At 41.2% G+C, this 17068-nt stretch overlaps 2 protein-coding genes across 2 annotated transcripts in view; one reads left to right on the plus strand and one right to left on the minus strand.

Moving 5' to 3' along the window:
• Positions 1-5140: 5140 nt before the first annotated feature.
• Positions 5141-5475, minus strand: LOC310861426 (large ribosomal subunit protein eL42-like). The gene has a single exon (XM_083768854.1). The coding sequence runs from the start codon at positions 5460-5462 to the stop codon at positions 5142-5144; it is 321 nt and encodes a 106-aa protein (XP_083624980.1). The 5' UTR covers positions 5463-5475; the 3' UTR covers position 5141.
• Positions 5476-7744: 2269 nt separating this feature from the next.
• Positions 7745-17068, plus strand: part of cep104 (centrosomal protein 104) — a 62067-nt gene continuing 52743 nt past the window's right edge. Inside the window, exons 1-5 of the mRNA XM_083768738.1 lie at positions 7745-7828; positions 10197-10323; positions 11301-11483; positions 13520-13658; positions 16304-16366. Of these exons, the coding sequence (XP_083624864.1) occupies positions 10211-10323; positions 11301-11483; positions 13520-13658; positions 16304-16366 (498 nt within the window). The 5' untranslated portion in view covers positions 7745-7828; positions 10197-10210. The remainder of the gene's footprint in view (positions 7829-10196; positions 10324-11300; positions 11484-13519; positions 13659-16303; positions 16367-17068) is intronic.

Genomic DNA, 17068 nt, shown 5'->3' on the forward strand with positions numbered 1-17068 from the left:
GTGTGTGTGTGTGTGTGTGTGTGTGTGGTTTTTGATTGATTGATTGAAATATTTATTAACAGTTTGTAGAATTTACAGTACATTTTAAGCACAAACTCAATACAAAGACTGTCAACTGTGAGTGGACGACCCAATTAAGCATTACACTTGTTTACAACAGGGTCCACATTGTTCAATTCATCAAAACATTTAAAGACATACAAACATTTAGAGACATACAAATAGACATTTCTATGTAGCTAAAGAACAGAACAGGAATTCATCATATGGGAAGCAAAAAAGGGAAAAGATACAATAAGGATCAATTAAGGGATGATGGCGCCCCCTAATGGTGCTTGCAAATCAAAGCAAGGATCAGTGGTATAGCTTCCTTTGGCAGGATGGAGCCAACCTCATCCTCATTCCATCCACAGAACTTTATTCAGTAATATCATAACCGTCACTAACATTATCTACATCTACGTCATGTTCGCTGTCCATCCATCTCAGTCGGCCATTTCACTCAGCAGTTTTGTCGCACTGAGCCCAGAAGGGCACTTTTTCTAGTTCATTTCTGCATCTCTTAGGGCCCATTTAACCATATAATGCATTTGGATGGCAAAAATGGCAGATCTGCAAGTTCAGTGTCTTGAATGAGATGTGCTGTGAGTTTGCATATCTATATTTTCCAGCATAGGACCGTTGCACAGTGAAGTATAAACAAGGCTTTGGATCAGGCCGTGTATATCCACGGATAGGCTATCCCAAGCCATCCACGGCTTCCCAAGCCGTGCATGCCTATTCCCACTATAGGCTGAGGAAGAAATGCCACTTGACAATTTTCAAATCAGCCTCATGGTGGCGCTAGCTACAACAGGCCAAGTTGCGTCTCTCTCTCTCTCTCTCTCTCTCTCTCTCTCACACACACACACACACACACACACACACACACACAAACCCAAACATGTTTAAATTACTCCTAAACATTTTGCGTTGAATATGTAGGCCTATGTGTTTGGTTCCAACACCCCAGAGAATTACCTGCAGGAAAGTGAAGGCTCGTTTGAGAAATATTAAGAACAATCAAAGCATTGATGTCCATTTATTGGAAACACCCAAGTTGAGCTCTTCGAAAGATATGGTCGAGGGACTGGAAGCAAAAGGAATGCCCATAGCAAAATGGTCACAGGAAAAATGGAGAGACTGAATGAAGGACTATAGTTGCACTGGAAAGTGTATTTGGATGGCTGGTGCAAGGAGAAGTCACCACGCTAAATATCATAACTGAAGTTGTGGACATTGAAGTGATGCACATCAGCGTCGGAGAGGAACAGGCACTGTCAGATCAGTTGCATCGAATCCCTTGGAATCCACATGAAAGAAATGCATTCTGAGAAGGAAGACATGGCAGTGTATCCCAAGCCATGCATATCCACGGATATCCCAGCCGTGCATATCCACGGATATCCCAAGCCGTGCATATAAAGTGTATTTGGGTGGCTGGTGACATGGCAGTGTATCCCAAGTCGTGCATATCCACGTTATTCCCAGTTCCCTATGCCACTTGACAGTTTTCAAATCAGCCTCATGGTGGCGCTACAACAGTAGATACAACAAGTTGCGTCTCTCTCTCACACACACACACACACACACACACACACACACACACACACCACACACCACACACCACACACCACACACACCACATACCACACACACACACACACACACACACACACACACACACACACACACACACACACACACACACATGTTTAAATTACTCCTAAACATTTTGCCAAACATCACACACTCTCCTATCCTCCTGGTGGAGACCATGGTTTCTTTGACTATGCATCCACCTCTTGGTACCACAGCACCTCAAAGGCCCTTAAAACAAGGCTCCAGACCTCTCAAAACAAACTGGTCAGGCTCCTACTTGGCCTCACCCCCCGAACCCACCTCACCCCTGCCCACTTTGACAGGCTGGGATGGCTTAGGGTCGACGACAGAGTACAGCATCTTGCAATGGGTCTGGTCCACAAGATTCGATACACCACCAAGATACCCATGTACCTGTCTAAATACTTCCTTAATGTAAACGAAGTCCACACCCACAACACCAGAGGGAGTGCAACAAACCATGTACAACCCAGATTCGGCACAAACAAGGGACTAAATTATTTTCGCTCCTATGCCACCAAAATGTGGAACGCCCTACCAACAGTCATTAAGACATGTGAATCCCTTGACTCCTTCAAAACCGCTCTCAAAGGGCACCTACGGATGGCTGCATTTCGAAACTGGCCTCTGTAAAATCTGAATCCCCCCCCCCCCCCCCCCCATTTTCCCTCACTGTATATTGTATCTTTTCCCTTTTTTTGCTTCCCATATGATGAATTCCTGTTCTGTTCTTTACCTACAGAGAAATGTCTATTTGTATGTCTCTAAATGTTTGTATGTCTTTAAATGTTTTGATGAATTGAACAATGTGGACCCTGTTGTAAACAAGTGTAATGCTTAATTGGGTCGTCCACTCACAGTTGACAGTCTTTGTATTGAGTTCGTGCTTAAAATGTACTGTAAATTCTACAAACTGTTAATAAAGATTTCAATCAATCAATCAAAACCATTAGGACGATGGGAGGCAAAGGCAAACTATATTCGGTGGATTAATAATGAATTGCATTTTTATAGCACTTTTCCAAGTGCTCAAAGCGCTTTACAATGGTGCTAATATTCGAGCTGCAGAAGGACATGCACTTCCACATGTGGACAGGAGGAGGAGCCAGGGATCATTGGACGACCTGCTCTACCTCCTGAGCCACAGACGCCCTGTGATGATGGGGACGGGGTCAATGAGAGCCATGCAGTTGGACTAGGCTAGCTTACAAATAAGAATTATTAAGTTGCATTTTCAATTTCAACTAGTAATAAGAAATTGGTTTTAGTAGGATATATAGTGACCCCACAATTAATCCCCACATAGCCTACAACAACTTGCTTTTTCATAATTATATTTGTACTTAGGCTGTTGTGAAAGTTTATAATAAAGAAATTAAAAGTTTCACCACTGCAACACCAAACTAGTAGTAGTAGTAGTTGTAACTTTTGAATTAGCAAACTGTAAAATACTCGGCCCAGAGAAATAAGAAATATTAAGTTGTATTTTAAGAAATTGGTTTTAGTAGGATACATTTTTTAATTGACGGTGACTGACGCCTTGTCACCACCATAAGTAGAGGGGGTGCACCATTCCTAGAGGTAGGCCTACTGCAATACCGCAGGTCGATGCTTTGAGTGGACGGAGCAAGCCCCTATTCCATCGAATACCGGAGAACTCGCCGGTTTCATCTCGCCGTGGCGAAAAGTGGAGAGCACTCGCCACAAATTTTAAAATCAGATCCGTCTGAAGTGAGTGGTATTGTAATTTCTGTACTGTACTGTACTCGGTGTACTGTACTGTACAAGCCTTCCTCCCTGGCCTGTGTGTGTGTGTCTGTGTGTTAGGCTGAGCAACAGTGACACTTGGTGGTGAACAAACGCTATAAAGCTATTTTCGTGCTCGGACACAGCCAGGGACACAGGGACAGACCCAGGAACCCAGGGACACAGCCACACACATAGCTGTCTATAGGATTGTTTGCACCACTCAAAAACGTGAAGACCGGTGGACAGCTCGTCGGGATCTGTGGACAGCTTGCCGTGGTGTGATGTAATTTACCAACCACATATGATATTAAATTATTATAAGACACTGGAATTGCATCTTGTAGCCTAGAAGGTTGTTAAGGAGACTTGTTTCTATTAACTGTTGTTATGGAGGGGAGAATAAAGTGACTGGTTCAAACTGCCCTCAATGAAATGTCAAATGTCTCACATGCAAATGTGTTGATGGAAGTATTAGCCATCCATAATTGGACATCCCCCAAACAACAATGGAGGCTTCTTAAAGGGGCATAGAAGTGTTATGCACACAAGAGCATACAATCTAAACCTTTTTAAAGTATAACTATTCATAGTGGTACATGGAGAGTTGACCTGTATTAGATCTTTAACTCTTGAGAGCGTAAAATGAAACCACAGGACCAATATTTACATTATTGTTAAACATCTGCTTTGCTTAATGTACAAGAAATCTATAAACAATTTGAGAATGTAGAATAATTGTTATGTTGATCAACGACTGTTATCTATCATATGGTACCAACATCAATCAACCTCCAATCTGATGACAACAAACCATTTTAGGTTTTTGGGTCTGAGGCTAAATTTCATCAAATGGCGGTCCGTGCAGGCTCAAAATGCCAAATAAATAATGGAACCTGACATGGAAAAAAAATGAAGCATCTGTATAGATATTTTATGTGTGAAGTTATATTCAATATCTTGTTAGATAAGATTTATACAACTACGGTACATACCAACAGGCAAACAGTTTTCAGACCTAATGTAGCGCCCAAATCCTAAATTTGTGGCACTACTGGTTTGACAGTCGGGTTGTAGTTTCCAGAAAGTGATTTCCAAACATGTGCATAGAGTTGGTATAATGAGGATTTATTGTCTGTCTCTGAAGGCCTAGTCACTGCAGCATACAAATAAATGCAATAAACATAAATGATACAAACAACAGCCTCCTAAACAGTCTGAAAACGGTTTGCCTCTTGTCAGCAACACTTGCTGGTTGATTGAGACCTGATTAAATACCCTGCCAACCTTGACATTGACCACGCCCCTCAGTAGACATCATTGGATACAATCAGGAGGCTCAAATGGCTCTTACACTGCAGTAAAACTAGAAATAGTACATTACAATATCTCCTCTCTCTCTCTCATAACATACATCTCTCAAAAATAATATACATCATTAACACTGGGATATGCCTCTGGGCGAGCTCTCCCGCCTCGGGCGACTTGTCCAGTGACTTGCCTGACACGCCTTTCGGGGACCTTAATGGTGACATGTCCGGCGAGATGTCTGCACTTTTCCCAACGAAAAGTCGCGAAAAGTGTAATTCAATTTAATATATGGTCCCCGAGTAGGGGACGTAACAGATATTAAACTGATACTATTTTTTTATATACGTTTATATACTATTTTTTATATTTGTATTTGATCCATTTATTGAAAACAAAACTCTTGGAACACCATCTTCCAGATCTTAGAACTGGATGACCTGGCCCTTTCTCTTCTTGTCACCACCCAACTCAAAGTGCTTGCATCTTTTGATGGCCAGCATTCTCTTGGATCTGCAGTTGGGCTCCATGCACTCAAGCCTCAACACAATCTTTTTTGTGGTCTTGGCCTTTTTCCGGAAAATAGGCTTTGTTTGACCGCCATAACCGGACTGCTTCCTGTCGTATCTTCTTTTACCCTGTGCGTAGACAGAATCCTTGCCCTTCTTGTACTGGGTGACCTTGTGAGGCTGGTGCTTCTTGCACTTCTTGCAGTAAGTCCTGCGGGCCTTCGGTACATTGACCATGGCTGCGACCCAATGCAGAGGACAAGATAACAACAGATACTACACTTGATCTATAGCCACAAGACAGAGAAGCGATACTGACACTGTTGTGGTCGTTCCCAGCAATAACAACTATAGGCTACTGTGGTGGTTTATGTATTTTTTATTATGACGTCACATAGTGACATCACGACGGTCACATAGTGATCTGGCATGTTCTGACATCATTCTGATGTCTGCATAGACTCCATATTTGGGCATGCCTGACAAATAACTCCATATATGGGCATATAGAAGGGACACTGAAAAGGAAGGGATGTCCGCACACTGATTCACTGCTCCCAGGAAAATTATTTAATGAACAATGTTTCGACCCTTGTGGGTCTTCGTCAGGTACAAAACATCAAGAGGCGTATTACATACTAACATAGAAGGGACACAGACATAATGTCTGGGTGGGGCTTTCATTTCCAACTTGCTTCGTTCCAATACATTATTAGTATTGCCGCCACCACCAATAACCATGATAGTACAGCAGCTATCTGCACCAGGGGGCATCACTATGCCAGCTTGTGAATGTGATCGACATTTCCATTAATGTTTTATTTTTGCCACGGACATGCAAAACAAGTGATCAATGATATTACCAGAACACAAATGTATAGCCTACAGTAGCCTACTAATAGACTCTTGACGTGTCATAGTGTCTCCACTGCGCTCACAACACATTATGGCATGTTGTGACCTTGTAGATCAGCAATTGTCCTTTCTTCTTAGCCTATAATGACATGCCCAAAATTGGGATGTCAGGGTTAAAGTAGTTAGCTATATAGTTACCCAACTTACCCAGCAAGACTGGGAAGTTATCCACTGTATACTGGCAGGTGGCCGTCCTGAGACAGGCATTATATGTGGCATAATGCATGGTCCAAGTATATTCCATGTTTGGGATTTCAATAAATGGGTCTTATACAGTAATTACAGTTGCAGTCCGAGAAAGGGACACTTAGCTGCAAAGGTGAATGGGTGTGCAGTTCATATTAGGTTATTGCAGATGGCCTTTCAGAGGACAGTGTTACTTGGGGACATGAGGAGACAGGAAGTTCTACAAGCTAAACTAGTTTTGTGTTTGTCAACGTAACTTAAATAGTTGGTGTCAGTCCATTAAAGTGTGGTACTGTACTCTATGTTGATATGCAATGGCAACATATACCTGAGATTCAAAACAGATAATAAAGTACATGATGAGTGATTCATGAAGGCCATATGTCAGGATTTAAAGGAATGCACTCAATGCAATAGTAGTTTGATTAGGGTGCTCAACCTTGATCAGAGCTGAGGAGGAGGTCTGTGGATCAAGGGTTCCATGAATTATGCTTGTTGAGTGTTATTATGATTTAGTTGTTATTGGAATTTGACACTTTGAAACACTTTCTCTCAACTGACAAAAAATATAACTATTTACTTGTCCAGTTCTGCCCTCTTTAACAATTATGTCATGCCATGTTCTTTTCCACTGTGGTCATACAGTTGACTTGACTCACACAGACAAATGAGGTACCGATATCGCATAGCCTACACAATACCACAAATCTCCTGCAACATATTAATGACTTGAGCATGTCATCCTGAAACTATATATTTAAAATTGTGTATATTAAAAAATACAGTATATATATGGACATACAGTAGGGCTGAGGGAACATAGGGCATGAGGGAACTTGGGTACGGTCCCATTTTGATGGGAAGTGCATTCCATAGTTTTGGAGCCAGAAGGGAGAAGAGTTGGCCATGTATGGGTTTTCAGCAGGTGGTCCGTGAAGCCATGAAATGATGAAGGTGTTACATGTGGTCCCTGACCATGCATCTAGTAATGTAGTGAAAAAGTGAAGATTTGTATTTTAATTTATTGATGATGACGTGTCAATGTTGTCAGTTACTGGGAAGTCTCATGATGTCAAGACTCTATCACACCGTTTCACACAGAACTGTTTTGTGTCCATATCACTACGCCCAAAAGTTTTATGTGATAACACACACACACACACACAAAATGACCGAAAACCAGAGCAGAACTCCACCACGGGACTCGGGCAATCAATTAATACAGTTGCAACCACTATTAATTGCAAGTATTTCATACAGCTTAAGTTCCAAAAATCTGAACTATCCCTTTAAGTAAAACAATTGAGTACTTTTTCCACCACTGCAAAGCAAACTACATTAACCACAATCCTCTATGCGTCTGACGCTCACGACGACGCAGTTGCGCATGTCTCTCCGGCCCCTGTTGTGTAGAGTAAGAGTTGGTTGTTGTCGTTGGTGGTTATGGAGATGACATGAGACTCTGCTGCTGGAGAGCTGTCAACATATTTGTGATGTTTCTGGTAAGATGTCTTCTAAAACAGCCTCGTGTTGATTCACAGCATGTTTCCTCAACGGGTGTTTTATGTCGCAAGGAGGCTGTCAGGACATTTGCATGAATGTAACTATATGTTCATCATAATCCAGTTCCAAAAAGGTAACGGGCGAAGCTATATATAAGGGCTGCATATCATCACGTCATCCAGAACTGCAACAGGAGTTCCTTTAGTGTTAGTTTACTCAAGGTTTTTTTAAGTGAACTAACATGCATTTAGTCACGGTGTCATTTAATGGTTGGCTGTCTCTCTGCCATGCCCGCCTTGTGTAATCTAATCTTCTCACTTAATCCTATTCTGTTTCAGTGGATAATCAGCTTGAGCATTATTTACACTTACATTATTTTAAGTGCGGTAATTTAAAGTAACATGGGTGGATAGATTGAATGTCCACTCAAATCAGATAGCAGTCATCAATGATGAATGCTATCTGATGACTCATCATCAATAACTAAAGTTGTAACAAAAACAGTTTCAGCAAATTTTAATTCGTAATTGCAGTATTTCTGGATGTGTTAGGTAACTAACTCTGTTTATAGTAGAGTATATTTTATTGCTATCCTAGTATTAATAAATAGTTCAGATGGACAGTCCTTTGGTTTCTTGTTATGTGGGGAGCTCCCCACATAAATCCCCACAAAAAATCACGGCACTGGAGCAATTCATCAGGTCTTATTGTTATATAAGGAGGTATAATTTTTTCCAAAAAGTTTACAGTATTTGTTAAAATGTTGTTTTTATCTGGGCACGCACACCAATTCATTAAAGGACCACTTCACCACTTTTCAACCTATCTTCATAGGTCCTCTCCTCACTAATAATCATGATAAAATGGCACAACTTTTTTCTACTCAGTCTGTGTCTCATAGGAGGTCTGTGGGCAGTTTAGAAACCGTCTTCCAGTGATGTTTAGATTTTCATTATTGTGAGAACGATGGCTTCCATTTTCGCATTGCAACTTTTCAGGACTATAAGGCCTGCAGTTTTTATTAGCTTGTATTCCCCATCGATGATGTCACTGGAAGACGGTTTCTGAACTAGGGAGTAGAAAAAAATTGCGCCATTATTATTAGTGAGGACCTATTATATGAAGATAGGTTGAAAAGTGGTGAAGTGGTCCTTTAAGTATGCCTGGTGGGTGGTGATGGGTGGTGATCATAGGGGGTGGTGATCCACCTGAGGTCCTGAACTGAAGCCGCACCCACAGCTGTAGTTGTATGATACAGGGTTAGGGGTTGGGGGAAGGGCTGATAGTGTGATTGTCATTATATTACTGTTTATTTCATTGGCCCGTTTGACTGTCAAGGGTTCAACCTCCAGGAAGAAACCCTAAATACAAAGTTAATTCATATAAAAACGACTCCAGCCAGGGTGTCTAATGAAGTACTGTCACCTCATAGACACATGGAAAACTCCCTCTTTAAATTACTTACTGGACACTTGGACAGTCTTGTCTGGGTCCATGGAAGTCAATAAACTGATAAACAGTTTAAACTCTTTAACATTTCAATGTATTTAGCAAATATATATACATATATATTTGTACTGACCGCCGGCATATTGCATGCTGATGTTCTTTTGCTGTAAAAATATATTCATAAATGCTGCCAGCAACCCTTTGTTTGGGTGTTGGCCAAATTGAGGACACTCCCTGACCCTGATAGTGCACCTTTGTCTTTATCTCTATAAATCTGATCAGTTTTACCATCCCTGCCGTACCCCGAACCCCGGTCACACAGCTCGTGACTACGAGCTGTGTGACCTCTCTTTATTTTTTCATGTCTTGTCTCCCGTGGTCAGCACCTTCTCACTATTGGTGTGCGGCGCGCTCCTATACCTCTTTTGTTTTTTATAAATAGTTGTGTTGAAAAATAAAATTAAAAAAAGCCTGAAAAAGCCTTTTGTTAGGATGAAGGCTGAAAATTCTATCAGTGTTTTCTGGGGAAGCTTTCGAAAGAGTCAACAAGTTGGAACATTTTTAAATACTACATTCAAGCGGTTTATGTTTTGCTTTTTTTAAATTCAGTGTTTATAAGCCTTTTTTTCCAGAATGGAATTATTAATTTTTTTTAATACAAAATGAGATCATATCGACATCGGTTATATCGTTATCGGCCATACCGCAATTAATTATTATCGGATATCGATATCGGCCAAAATGTCTCATCGGTACATCCCTAAAAAGGATTAAACCCAAGCAAGCACTATGGCTCGTTTCCATTGTGGTCCTGTGTACTGTATTCAATTCATCGAAGTCTGTTGGTTACATTCAAGCTGTTTATGTTGGGATTATGGGCCAACCTTTCAATGCTTCCATGTTTTGTTCTGTGCCCAGTTTCTGTCAGAGGAATGCCCAGGAAGATTGGATTCACTGTGGTCAGCTCTTCTGGTCATGAGGAGAACTTCAGTGCCAAGGAACTTATGGTCCATGCACCGACTGTCAATGGCTGGAGATCCCCAAGGTACAGTGGTTGAAGAAGTACTCAGATGTTTTTCTTAAGTAAAAGTATCAATACCACAACATAAAAATACTCAAAATAGCAAAAAGTCCTCTATTCAAAATTGTACCTGAGTTAAAGTACAGACAAATTACAGTAAAAGTACAGTAATTTTGTCAAAAATAGCTGTGAGCTTGACTTGTAGATCGGCTATTTTCAAATAGACTGAATTTAAAATAGGTTTTTGCCTATTTGCCTAACACTGAAGTGAGCATATACAGTACGTGCATAGAGATAAAATGCAACGATACATCACAGGTACAATGGCTCATTTTATAAAGGTTCTATCACAATTAAACACATTTCTAGGCAAATTACATCATTGTGGGGAGCAGGTAGAATCCAGGCCCAGCTGGTTCCCTCAACCTCCCTGAGGTTTTACCATTCTGTCTTTTGTTCGATGCTGTCAATCAGTACTGTTCTGCTAAGGTTGTGCTTTGTATCAGAATTTGAACAAACTAAGGGCCGATTCATACTCCTATTTTACCGCTGTAGTGCCGAAATGATTTTGGCTCGTCAGAAATATTCAGTAGCACCGAAGAGCCGACTTTAGGACGGTACCCGCCCCCCCCGAACCTCAAATGAGCCGAACCGACTTTTATTCGGCTCTAAAATAGGACTATGAATCGCGCCTATAGCCATGCATTAGGGCTGCATCAAATTGTGAAGTCTTACAGGAAATTAATTAATTAATTAATGTTTCTGTTTGCATACTTCCATTTTGGGTTTAGGGTGAAAAGTTATTAAAGCTTAAGAGGAGATATTAGTTTGAGATATATGTTTTTGTTGTGACAATGAATTCCACACAACACACTTATACAGTAAACACACCTTATGCTTTCCCTTATAGATACTCCCTGTGAAGATACTCTGACAGCTGACCCCTTTGCTAGTATGCGAACAATGGCAGCTTATATTATGCAATGTTTGTGTGTGTCCAGGCGGTGTCCCTACCCCCAACACATCACCCTCCAGTTGGCGGAGCGCTGCCGTGTGAGGAAACTGCAGCTACTGGCCCACCAGTACCTGATATCAGCCAAGGTGGAGTTCCACATTGGAGAGTCACTCCCAGGGGCCCAGACCCCCGGGTCCCCCGGGTCCCCTGGGCGGCTCCGCCGACTGGGGTAAGACTCACTGCGGTCACCAACACTAAACTTTAACCCATTCTGACCTGAGATCAGATTCTAAAAATGTCTTCTACATCCTGACAGTTTTCATTCTGACCTGAGATCAGATTCTAAAAATGTCTTCTATGTCAGTCGCTCTTCGATTTTTCAAAAATAGCAGACCTACAAGCTCGTAGCGCGCCACATGAGCTTGTAGATCTGCTATTTTTCAATAGCTAAAGCACGACATGATGCTAACACCAAAATGGGTTGTGTAGGAGCCAAATGGGTATGAAATCTAAAATGAATTTGTGTGACCATGGGGGTGGTGCTCTGCTGTATAAAAGTGTCAAGTTCACTGTCATGGGTGGGAGGATTGATCCAGAAGGGCAATGGTTCTCTTGTCCGCTGGTTACCTTTGTTCAAACGTGTGGCTGGGGGCAAAATGTTTGAAAGAATAATTCATTCACCCAATCTGTGTATGGAAAGAAATGGACGATGAAGTCAAATAAATCCTGTTTTATGCATTCATGTTTTACTGCATCGCATCTTTTTGAACAGTACGAACCGGTATTAGGCGAGTTAACATCTACAGCGTGTCGGCCAGGACCAACCACTGGTTCAACTCCTCAAGAGCTCTGTGGAAGACGGGACCTCTATTCACTGAAACCCTATATAATTTGTTGACCGGGCTGGCGTACCCCAGGGCTCTATATATTGTTTGGACAAATTCTGTGGGAGTAATAACAAAAGACAAAAATTCAACTACTCTTGGAGTAGTTTCCATCAAGACCACAGCCTATTTCATATCTTTAATTGATTGGGAATGCCTTGCGTTCATATTAAAATGTCATATCCCATTCCAAACCATACAATAGAAAATGATAGAAAGGACATTTCATTACAAGCCTAGCAATCCTGTGTGCTGACATGTCAAACAGCAATAAATCCATGGCACGGCGTTCTCTGTTTGAAGTGGAATTGTTCAGCATGCCACACAGATCTATATCTCCTCCATAGCAATGAACATATTTGTGTTGTCCCCCAACACAGTAAGTGGCTGTGAACACTGCAACAGTGCAATAGGGCGTTTATGACCTATCTATTCTGTACTACCGTATTTAATTCATATCTATGAATCCCACAAATCAGACTAATGCGCGAATAAATGTCTAGCAGGTTCTTATTACCTACTTACAGACAGACAGACAGACAGTTATTGATCCTACGAGAAAAAAAAATCAGTTATGATTGAATGATGATTAGTATATGCTTGTACAATGGAAATATACCTGATAGAACTTACATATTTGTCATGTCGGGAAGAAACCAAATCAAAGTTGAAACCAATCAATGCAATACTGCCTCATCAAAGTTGGTATTGTGAATTTATATATTGTCAATTGAGAGGGGGAGAGGTGGTGGAGTTAGTTGCTTTAGGAGACAGTCTGAGGCTCAATGGAGTTAAGAGGTTTTGTCCGAAGCACTTTCTAATACTTTACATTGGTTCTCAATATATTTTTTAAACCAACACACAGACGTAAAGGATGTTCAACAGCTTGGTTGAATGCTTGAATCTGATTGGTCAATCGCTGAACTTAGCGGGGTGTTATTTCGTGATAATGACCGCTCCACTCTATAACAGACCGATGGCTAATCAACGCCAGCTTTGATCAAAGCCTGCCTCAGAGCACTCGGCTCATATTCCTATCACACTTCCCTGGTACAAACTTTTCAAATTAACTACTTTCTTGAGCAGAATACCCATGGACATATTTTGTATGCTAAATAGCCTAAATAAAACCCATGTTACTTATATCCCTTTTGTGTCAACTGTCTATTTATTATTTTATGTAAGTAGCTGTGTAATAAGTGAGATAATGTCTGGCTAGCTGGTTGTTGGGATATAATTCACCTTCAGGGCGTCTGTGGTTAATCATTCTTTCGGTGAATTATCTCTCAACAATGACCAGCTAGCCAGACATTATCCTTTACATAATGATGAGGCCAATTTTCTTTTTTTAAAGCAACATTGTGCTGTACTCTCCCTACAGGTATGTCTCTCTGTCAGACAATGAGAAGACAGGATTCAAAGCCCGGGAGCTCAAGTCTGTCCACGTGGATGCTATTGGAACGTACCTGAGAATAACGTTCCACGCAAACCACGTCAACAGCTACAATGTCTACAGTCAGGTATGCTGAAACGTGAGGAGGAGGAGGAGGATGCACCCATGCCACTGTTTCAGACACACCAGACCAGTGGTTCCCAAACTTGTTCATGTCAAGGACCCCCGAGTTGACACTAATTAGCCCACGGACCCCCATTTCAAGAGATAATGCCAGGGACCCCCATGAGAGAAGATATTTACGGCTCTAGCAGTGATTCTCAACCCGTTTTTCAAGGACCCCCAGTTTATAGAGAAATTACTACACACCTGGTAGGTAATTTGGAGCAGGTGCGATGATGACGAGGCATATACAATGAAGAAAGGAGGGACACCCGCACACCGCCACTTGCTAGGTTCAGAGCATTTATTTAAGAAGCAACGTTTCTGTCTTGCGACCTTCCTCAGGCTTGACCCCCAGTTTGACATGCATTAGTCTACGGACCCCCATTTAATGGCATTTCTGATTCTATCGCTGGGACCCCCAATTTATATTGTAAAATCAATGTTAATTTAACTCTGAGAGTACACACTGGCCCCTTTTCCACCAAAAGAACTTCGGTTCAGAACCAGTGCCGTTCCGAACCTTGGTGCTTTTTGCGAACCGGTCGCGAACCGGCTGCATTTCCACCAGATTGACGGCCGGTTCATTTGGTGGCGCTATTATGCGCCCGAGGGCGTTGCACAACACAAACCGATGTAAACAGTATCCACGAGATTGTGATGTCAAGGTTACAAGTTATTATAACGCCCCGCAAGTCTCTGGATTCTGGATCGCGATGCATCCGTATACGTTTGGATCGTTTCATGTTTGCGTTGGCAATTAATGTAAACGTATTTTTGTTCAAAGATATCTGTTGCGTGTGTCACTGTGTCTGCGACGTCCTCCCAAGTTCCAACCCACTGACAAGTTCCAACCTACTGACACACCCACTTATATCGTCTCGGTTCACAAAGCGCTGCGTGCAATTACAAAGCTGAACCACCGTTTTGTGGTTCACATTGGGAACGAACGTTTATGGTTCGGAACCCACTCATTTTCAGTGGAAACACTCTGAACTGGTTCAATATTTAGCGGGAAGAAAGAACCGAACCGGTTCAACCCCGGTGGAAAAGGGGTCTCAGAGTTACAGACCCATAATAAGGGTCCATTTGGTTCAAAAACTAATTTAGCTGTGGACCCCCTGGAACTCCCTCAAGGACCCCTGGGGGACGCCGGACCCCACTTTGGAAACCACTGGTCTAGGGACCACCAGTGGTCCTTGAGGGGGGTCCAGGTGGTCCTGAGCTAAATTATGGAGAAATGGACCCTTATTAGATCTCAAGAGCTCAAGAGCTAAATTATTGTAAAAAAATAATAATCTGTATTACTTAATTTACAAGAAGTCTACACGTTTGGAGAATGTAGAAGAATTGTTATTTTGATCAACGTTTGCCTGTTATCGCTCCTAATGGTACCAACATCAATACAGCATGGAACTGTGGACAAAATCTTATTCGACGACAACAAAATATTCTTTAGGCTAAATCTCATCAAATGTTGGTCCGTGGGCGTGGCACAAATGCCCAATAAATAATGGGCCTCGGCATGAAAAGGGTTGAAAACCACTTGTGTAGGTCATAGTAGTGGCCGTGTTTTTCTGGCACCACAGAAAAATCTGCCAATCAAAATTTCCCATAAAGATTTTACCCTGTTTAAGTCCGATGTCATCCATGTAATGTTAAACACATATCACACAGTAAAGTGCAGCGTGTTATTATTTTAATTTTGAGAGCTAGTGTTCAAATGGTTGTATTTATACATTCTCAGTTATTCTGAGGTGGAAAGCCTGGTGACAGAGTTAACAGCCTGGTGTTTACAGAGTTAACAGAACACTGATGATTTTACTGTGCAATATTAGCTTTGAGCATGTATTAAGGCATCATCACCGTTCTCTAATATCTAAATCCATGATTCAATGTTTACTTTCCATTTTATGGCTGTGAATTCATTGATTCAATTTTTAAATCACAAAAAACAAGTTAAAGAACTTGTTTTTTTTTGCATGTGAGGAAACATGTAAAGTACGTTTCTGCCATCTAGTGGCTCTACTTGTAACTGCAATGAATAGCTGCCATTCAGGCTCTTGAGAGCAGTTTGACTTCAAGGTCACGATTCCATTTGAATTAATGTTTAGGGATGGTTTGATAATGATTGACTTTCACACTTTTTGTTGTCACCATTATTTTACAAATGTAATCTGAGGCATATCATCATATGGTATAATGGTGATTTGTGTTTGTGTGTAAACTACAACTACTACTACAGTCAGTACAGTCTATTTGTTATTTTGTGATGGCACAATACTTTTTGTAATAGGTGTCAATTACCAAGTAACATGTCATCTGACTTTGTCTTTTTCACGGCGAAAACTGAAAAAGTCACATTCTATATTAGTAAAGAAAGAAAAGCACGTGCACTTCCCCTGGAAACTGCCCTTGGTTGAGGCAGTGGGTGCTCAGCTTTGAAAATAACTTGACTCGTAGACCGGCTCAGATGCAATTTCGCATGTTTCGGAAAACAGTCGGCTATATTCTCATTCGATATTGTCGGACATTAGACTTTCATTTCAGATTTTCCACGCAACAGTTTTCATTCAACCGCCTTCATTTGTTTTACATTTTGTTTTACAGGTTGCTTTGGTTGCCATTAATGTTCTGGGAGATTCTGTGGACTCCAATGCTTTTAACACAATTGTAAGTGAACCAGTGAACCAAAAAACCTGTTTGTTTCTGTGTCTGTCTCTGTCTGTCATTGACGTCACTCAACACTGAACTTACGTCTTTACAACAGCTGGGGGTGCTGTTGTATTTAAGTTTATGAAGAAACTTTTCACCCTTGCAATTATGTTGACAGTTACATTTCATAACACGTTTGATTTGTTTAGCAATCAGTTGGTTTTCAAACCCTATGACAGGTGCAGCCTTCTTTGGCACTGCAACATGGGCCTGATTAGAATTCATTGTATAATACAATCATACACCAGGGGTCTTCAACTTAGTACAGACCAGGGGTGTGAAGTAACTGCATACCTAAGTGCATTTACTTGTATAATTGTTACCTCTACTCCACTATGCATCTCAGAGGAAAATATTGTGTTAACCACTTCAGCCCTATATATATATCCTACATTTTGGCCATTTGAAAAGAGCAGATCTACAAGCTCGCAATTCGACGCATTGTGAGCTTGTAGATCTGTTATTTTCAAAAGATTATTATTATACACTTGACAACTTTAAAGGGGACATTCTGCACAATTAGTACTTTTACTTTTGGTACTTTAAGTACATTTTGATACAGACACTTTAAGTACATTTTGATACAGACACACAGACACTTGATACAAACATTTGAGTACTTTTTCCCCACCACTCCATGTATGTGTGTGTTTGTGTATG

This window comes from Protomyctophum parallelum (genome assembly GCF_964188405.1).
Source record: "Protomyctophum parallelum genome assembly, chromosome: 7".
Classification (NCBI taxonomy): Eukaryota; Metazoa; Chordata; class Actinopteri; order Myctophiformes; family Myctophidae; genus Protomyctophum; species Protomyctophum parallelum.